An 8,314-nucleotide genomic window follows, 5' to 3' on the forward strand; every position below is an offset into this window, starting at 1 on the left:
TTGCTTCACTTGCTGCAAATATTTTATTTGAGGGTTAAATATTAGCCCTCTCCATCAAAGCATGTGTATACAGGACCTGTGAGTAGGAGAAGGAAAACAGATGGTAGTAATGAAAAATTACATTAAACAAAATAAAAATCCTATAGACTTCAGGGGAAAAGAGAACTGTTTTAACCTCCAAAGACCTATTAGACTTCATGTAGTCTCAAATATGAAATCTTACCATATAGAAATAGGATAAGCAGCAGCACATTGTCCAAAAAACTGACCCAGTTTTTACGGATTTTACCTAAAAAATAAAAGCAACTGATATGATAAAAATGTTTACAAATGCTCTTGTGGAATTTTTAAAAGTTAAATGTTTGGTAACCACATGCTACAAAAAGTCAAGGTTATTTTTAAAAGTACTGTGGTTATTCAGATATGCAGACGTACTTAATATATGCGTTTATAATACTGAGCAGCACACTGAGACATTTTAAGAATAGCTCTCATTCTCTGTTATGCATGTTATGTTATTTAAAAGAATCATCTTTTAAAAAACAAATTACATTTTTTTCATTTTCTGCAAAGTCTCTTGCCCTCACTGATATCCACATACCATGCCACAGGTCACCATGGCCACCTCCCACCCCTTCTCCTTAAGTGTCTACATTCCAGAGTGGTCTTTTGCTTGTTCAGCAGTGCCAAACCAGTTCAATGGGCTGAACCACACCCTATGCAATGAGGTGTGAAAACCTTTCAAGTTTGCCCTTTCTTGGGTACCCTCCCTCAGCCTCAGGATACCATAGAGAGTTTCCTTCTATTTTAGTTACTCTTTTATCACAATTAATACTTCTCTCTCTCCTAACCGAACCCAGACTGCTATAATCTATTACAATAAAACCAAGGCATATTTTACAGCCACTAAATATAGTCCATACCCTGAAACTTCCTCAGACTCAATCCAATTGGCTGAAAGAGAAAAGTAAATGAAACGTATTTTTCAGTATTTACTAATACACAGAAAACTTTGCTAGGCTATGTTGGACACAAACTGTAACTCAGTCCTGTACTAGGGAGATAAGATACAAAGGCAAGAACTTGAGTCAAAGCATAATATAAAAGAGGCCCTATGGTGGGTATAAACACTGAGTACCAAAAGGTCCTTATAGAGCCTGAATGCCAAAGTCAGGAAAGCAGTTCTGGCTGGGATAAAATCACCAGAAGCTTTACTGACGTGGTGGTTTTGGGCAGAACTCTGAGGGCAATGAAGCAGGAAAGATGCGAGGCATCCAATCAACCACCCACAGTGGATTCAGTAGCAGGCACAGATGGAAGAAGTAGAGGTGTGGAATTTAAAATTTTTAAGCCCACAAAAAGCTCACAATCTAGAGGAGGAAGCAAATTGAAAAGCAAGTAATCAATATAGCATATTTCATAGAATCTATGGCCATCACTCATAACATACATCCTAATTTCAGAGATGTCAAAATCTGTGGAGAAAGTATACATTTTAGGATTGATGAAAGGTACTATATATCAAGTGCTATAATAGAGGTAGGTATCAGAAACTAAGCGCTATGAAAACAGAAATGAGAGTAACAAAATCTATGTAAAAGAATGGTCAAAATGTCAAAGCAGGCACTGAAGAATTATAAACAAGGAGAGAGGGATCAATAACGAAAAGGGGAAAATAGCAACACCTGCGAAAACAGAAAACAGCTGAGCCACTCAGAAGGAACTGAGAAGACTTTAGGAGAAAAGTTAGGACTTTGTAAGTGTGGTATTAGGATACATGGACTTTCGTCCACAGTTTGTGGCTTGTAATTCCCCTTGTTACAGAATCTCTCTCTAAACTTCTCCTACTCACTTTTCACTTCTCCACTTGGCAGGGCTCTAATTTGATTTTGGGTCATAAGACCCTCTATTTCAGAGAGGGTTCTGTCCCATACCTGGAGGAAGGAATGCTGCACAGAGAGGCCAAGAAGAATCTGAACAGATAGGCTTTGCTAAGTTTAGGTCACACTCTTTTTGTCCAGTCACATTTTGACAAGAGTGTCCATGCTTCAATCATGGACAACCAATAAAGTCTCCATAAAAGGCCCAAGGACAGGGTCTGGTGAACTTCCAGACAGTTGAATACAAGGAGGCTGACAGGAAGGTCATCAAGAACTCATCCATGTACCAGGATGATGGTGCACCCCAACTCCCTAAGAACAGAAGCTCCTGCTCTTGGGACTCTTCCAGATCTTGTCCTAAGTATCTCTTCATCGGGCTGTTTATCTGTATAATTTAGGATATCTTTCATAATAAGCCAATAAATTGAGCTAAGTATTTCCTTGAGTTCTGTTGGCCGATCTACCACATCAATCAAACCTGTGAAGAGGGGCTGGGCCGGGTGGCTTATGCCTGTAAATCCAGCACTTTGGGAGGTCGAGGCGGGAAGATCACGAGGTCAAGAGGTCGAGACCATCCTGGCCAACATGATGAAACCCAGTCTCTACTAAAAATTCAAAAATCAGCTGAGCATGGTGGCGTGGCGGGGTCCCAGCTACTCAGGAGGCTGAGGCAGGAGAACCACTTGAACCCGGGAGGTAGAGGTAGAAGCGACCCGAGATCGTGCCACTGCGTTCCAGCCTGGGGACAGAGCGAGACTCTGTCCAAAAAAAAACCTTGAGGGGGTGATGGGAATCCCTAATTTCAGCTGGGCTATCAGAAGTTCTAGAGGCCTGGACTTACAACTGGTGTCTGGGGGCATAAGCTGGGACGGTGTCTTGGGGACAGGCCCCCAACCTGTGGGATCTCATGCTATCTCCAGGTAGGCAGTGTCAGAAATTATTTAGAGGACACCAGCTGGTGTCTGCAGCAGAATTAACTGCTTGGCAATGGGGAGAAATCGCCAAGTATTTTGAGGTCACATGAGTCTTCTGTACTGATGATTATTGTTTTGGGGTGAAAGCAGAGAAAAAATACGGATTGAGTTTTTTCCCAGACAATAAGTCATGCTCACCATTTGGTCTTCATTTACACATATTAAGGAGTCCAGTAGTAGAAGCTTTGAAATAAGAAAATTGCATGTTCAGATAAGCTATTTTAAAAAATAACACAGGTAAGCTTCAACCCAAAACTACAAGACATGCAAAGAAATAAGAAAGTGTGACCCAAATTTGGACACGTATAGGTTGGGGAAGGGGACATGGTTGATAAAAGCTAATTGTGAGTGGGCCCAGATGTTGGAGTTAGAGGATAAAGACTCTAAAACAGCTGTTGTATGTTCAAGGAATTAAAGAATACTATATTAAGAAAATTAAAGAAAAATATAATAACAGAAATTTCCATATAGAATATATATATATTCTCCTATACATGTGAGAAATAAGAATGAACTAGAAATTTTAGAGCTGAAAAGCGTAATAAACGGAATAAAAAATTCATTAAGTAGGCTTAACAGCAAATTTGAGATGGCAGAAGAATTAGTGAGCATGAAGATAGGTCAACAGAAAGTATCCAACCCAAAGAACAGAGAAGTTCAAGAAAGGAGAGGCTACAAAGACAGACAGATAAAAACATTTAAAGAAACAATTACGACTTCCCAAATTCTAACGTAAGCACTAATCTACAGATCCATGAAACCCAAGAAGCCACTAAATATAATAAATACAGAGAACTACACCTAGACAAACTGTAGGCAAAGTACTGGCAGATAAAGACAGAGGAAAGTTGAAAAGAGAAAGAAAAAAATAAACCCCACAGGGAAGTAATGATACGATTGACTTTGCATCAGAAAAAAAAAATTTTGACAGAAGGCAGTGGTATGACATACTCACAGTGTTACATCAAAGAGAAAATTATGAAGTGTTAAATGAAAGAGAAAAGTATCATTAAAAGTAATGGGAAAAACCACAATTACTTTTGCACCAACCTAATACATTCTTATACAACTATCCTTCAAAAAGGAAGGCGGGTGAGGATTCTGGGAAGATAGTGAAACAAGCAGCAACAGAAATCAGCTCCCCACCTAGACAATAATTGCTCGGGCAGAATCAATCTGATGTGAGGAAACTTGTCCTCCAAGTATTGAGGTTCTGCACTCTGATCACTGATTGCTGCTTTTTGTCATAGAAGAGCAGACAAAGAAGTGATCACCCTTGCACTTTGGCCCCATTGTTGCAAGCCCCTCCTCCTCTGGCTGAAGTGACTGACAGGGAATTTAAAGGGCTGGCACTTCTTTCCCCTTCATTTTTCTGCTTCTTCCCACTTTGGAAACCAAATACTGAAGACTATGACATTCAAAATCAACCACATATATGAAGAAATATATGACGGGAAATTAGAAAGTCACTGTGAATACTCTGGAGAAGGTGTAGGCTTTTACAAATGGGCAATAAGCATATGAAAATATGCTCAACATTACTACTCATTAGGGAACTACAAATAAAACTCCAAGATGCCACCTCACACCCATTAGGATGGCTACTATCAAAAGAACCAGAAAATAACATGTGTTGGCAAGAACACGGAAAAATTAAACCTCTGTGCAGTGTTGGTGGGAATGTAAATTGAAACTGCTGTTCTGGAAAACAGTTTGGCATTACGTCAAAATTTTAAAATATAATTGACATTTGATCCAACAATTCCACTATAAGGTATATACTCAAAATAATTAAAAGCAAGGTCTTGGAAAGAGATTTGTATAACCACTTTCAAAGTAGCTAAACCATAAAAGTGTTCATCTGCAGATGAATCAGTAAGCAAAATATGGTATATACATACAATGGAATATTATTCCACCTTAAAAAGGAAGAAAATCCTGACATGCTACAACATGGATAAACCTTGAAGACATTATGCTAAGTGAAACAAGCCAGTCACAAAAAGACCAATACTATACGATCCCACCTATGTGAAGTATTTAGTCAAAATCATAGAGGGAAATTTGAATGGTGGCGCCAGGCGCTGAGGGGAAGGTAGAAAGGGGAGATACTGTTTAATGTGTATAGAGTTTCATTTTTGCAAAATAAAGAGCTCTGGAGATGGATGGTGGTGACAGTTGTATAATCAATGTACTTAATGCCAATAAAGTATATACTTAATGATTAAAACATACATTTTATGTCAATTTTACCCTAGTTCAAAAAAATTGGGGGACAAATGAAGGCAAAATTGAAAAATTCCATTACAGCAGATTTGCTCTAGAAAAAATAAAAGAAAATCCTTCAGGCTAAAAGGAAATTGTAACAAATGAAAACTCAGATCACGGGACAGAATAAAGAATACTGGAAATGGTAAATATGGAGTATATAGAAGACTCTCTTGATTGTTTTCTCAATAAGTATAAATTATACGAATATAATCTGTGTTGTTAGGTAGATAACATACATAGATATAATACACATGACACTAACAGCACAGAGGAGAGGAGAAAAAAAATAAAGCTGTGTTGGAGCAAAGGTGCTATATTTTACCAGAATTATGTTAAGTAGAAGTAGACTGTAATATTAAGATGTATAATTCGTTCTCTGCATCAAGTGCTATACATAAATAGCAATAACAGCTAAACAATTAGGGGAATTAAAATGGTATACTTAAAAATGCATTTCAACACAAAAGAAGACAGCAAATGGCAGGAGCAAATCAAATAATATTTAAAACCTGCATTAAATGTAAATCGACTAAAACCTCCAATAAAAAGGCAGAGATGGTCAGTCTGGATAAAAAAGCAAGATCTAACCATATGCAGTCAACGAAACTTTTAAAATCCAGAGATACAAATACTTTGATTTTAAAGGACAGAAAAAGATAAGCCATAGAAACAAGAATCATACCAAATCAATCAAACAAAGCAGATTTTAAGACAACATTCCTAGAGACAAAGAGAACTACTTCGCTATAATAAAAGGGTCAATATACCAGGAAAATGTAAAAATTTTAAGTGTACAGGGACCTAAAACAAATCCTTAAAATACATAAAGCAGGAACTAACAGAACTAAAAGAAGAAACAGTTTCTGAGAGGCAGTTATTGAAATCTCCAACCATATTGTTGAAGATAGAACTTGAAAGAAAAACAATGAGCATACTGAAGATTTGGACAATATCAACCAACTTGACCTGACCATTAATTTACGAAATGCAACCTCCAAACAGCAGAATACGTGTTCTTTTCAAGCACATGTGGATTACTGTCCAGGATGTAGAACATGCTTGACCAGGATACAGCAATCTTGTTTTAAACAGTCAAGATGGTAAATATTTACACTTACAAGCCAGATCTGTCACAACTATGCAATTCTGTCATTCTGCTGTAAAAGAAGCCAAAGGCAGTATGTTTATGAATGGCCAGGGCTGTGTTCCAGTAAAATTTTATTTACTAAAGCAGGTAACCTACATATGGGCCACACTTCACAGACTTCTGTGCTAGATCATAAAACAAGTCTCAATACACTTAAAAAGACAAATTATGCAAAGTATGGTCTTCAACAACAGAATTAGAAATCAACAAAAAAAAAGTATGCTAAGAAAATCCCAAATATTTGGAAATTAAACACTATGCTTAGAAAAAACCCATGAGTCAAAGAAACTGAATTCGAAGAATATTCAACCACATGACAATGAAAACACCACATATTAAAATACAGAGAATACAGTTAAAGAAGTAAATCCAGTATAATTTTAAATAGTTATACTAGAAAAGTAGACATGGAGAAAATAACTTAAGCTTCAACTTCAAAAAGCTAGAAAAGAGTAAACCAAATGCAAATTAGAAGGAAATAACAAAGACCAAGAAATCAATGCAACTGAAAATGTAAAGGAAAAAAAAATCAGTGAAACCAAAAGTTGGATAAGCTTTATCTAGACTAATCAAGAAGGGAGAGAAGATATAAATTATCAGTACCAGGGATAAGGAAGGTGACATCACTACAGATTGTACAGAAATCCAAAGACTTATAAAGAAATATTATGAACAATTTCTGCCTACAAATTAGGTCACTTAGATAAAATAAAAAGACTTTTAAAAAGATACGTATTACCAAATTACTCATGAAAAAATAGAAAATCAGAATAAAACTATGCCATTAAAAAGTTGAATTCATATTAAAAATCTTCCCTGGTCCACATGGCTTCAATGGTAAATACTGCCAAACAATTAAGGAAGAAGTAATACCAATCCTATGAGAATTATTTCAGGAAATAGGGCAGGAAAAATTACCCTGTCCAACATGACGTTAGAGGTTCCAGTCAATACAACCAGGCAAGGAAAAAAATGAAAGGTATACAGTTCAGGAAAAAAGTAGTAAAGACCCTCTGTCTCTAAAGATAACATGATCTTGTGTGTAGCAAATCCTAAGGAATATAAAAAGTAAATTTTAACATGCAAGTTTAGCAAGGTCACAGAATATATGATCAATACATAAAAATACAATACTTCCCAATTTTAAAATGTACAATGAAGTTACAGTAATCGGGTCAGTACAGACTTCTAGATCTATGTTTATGAGGTAGGTATAGACATGTAGATCAATGGAACAGAACAGAGTCCGGAAATAAATTAGTAATTATGTTTTCCCCCTGAGATCAGGACAAGATAAAGTTGTCCTCTCTCACCATTTCTATTCACATTGTAACGGAAGTCCTAGCAAATGCAGTAAGACAAGAAAAGAAAATAAGTAGTACACAAACTGAGAAGGAAGAAATGAAGCTGACTTTTTTTCATGCATGACATGACTGTCTATGTAAAAGACCCCAAAGAATCAGAAAGAAAATTACTGGAATCAATAAACTATTATAGATAACACTGGAGGACAATGTTGTTAAGATAACAAACCTTCTCATCTTGATCTGTAAATTCAATGTGATCACAATCAAAATCTCAGCAAGTGACTTTGTGGACATCAACAAATCAGTTTGAATGTTTATGGAAAGGCAAAAGACTGAGACTAGCCAACATGATACTGAAACAAGCCTGATACTACACCTGATTTCAAGACTTATTACACAACTATAGTAATCAAGACAGCGCGGGAAAAGAACAAACAGATCAGCAGAACAGAACACAGCACAGAAATACAGCCCCATAAATGTAAACTGACCTTTGACAAAAGGCAATACATAAAGAATAATCTTTTTAACAAATGATGCTGTAACAACTGGACACCCATATACAAAAAAAAAAAAAAAAAAAAATAGATGTAAACCTTACATCTTTCACCAAAAAAAATCTCAAAATAAATCATAAACCTGAATGTAAAGTGCAACACTATAAAATTTCTAGAAAACGACACTGGAAAAATGTAAACTGGAATAAAAGGCAAAAATCTAGCGGTAGCCCAAACA

General features: G+C 36.3%; 1 protein-coding gene across 1 annotated transcript in view; it reads right to left on the reverse strand.

Moving 5' to 3' along the window:
* The window catches only part of STT3B (STT3B, subunit of the oligosaccharyltransferase complex (catalytic)), a 106,741-nt gene that overhangs the window by 42,750 nt on the left and 55,677 nt on the right, over positions 1-8,314 (reverse strand). The window contains exon 5 of the mRNA XM_011985637.1: positions 224-289. Within this exon, the coding sequence (XP_011841027.1) occupies positions 224-289 (66 nt within the window). The remainder of the gene's footprint in view (positions 1-223; positions 290-8,314) is intronic.

Source organism: Mandrillus leucophaeus, unplaced genomic scaffold (genome assembly GCF_000951045.1).
Source record: "Mandrillus leucophaeus isolate KB7577 unplaced genomic scaffold, Mleu.le_1.0 Scaffold107, whole genome shotgun sequence".
NCBI lineage: Eukaryota > Metazoa > Chordata > Mammalia > Primates > Cercopithecidae > Mandrillus > Mandrillus leucophaeus.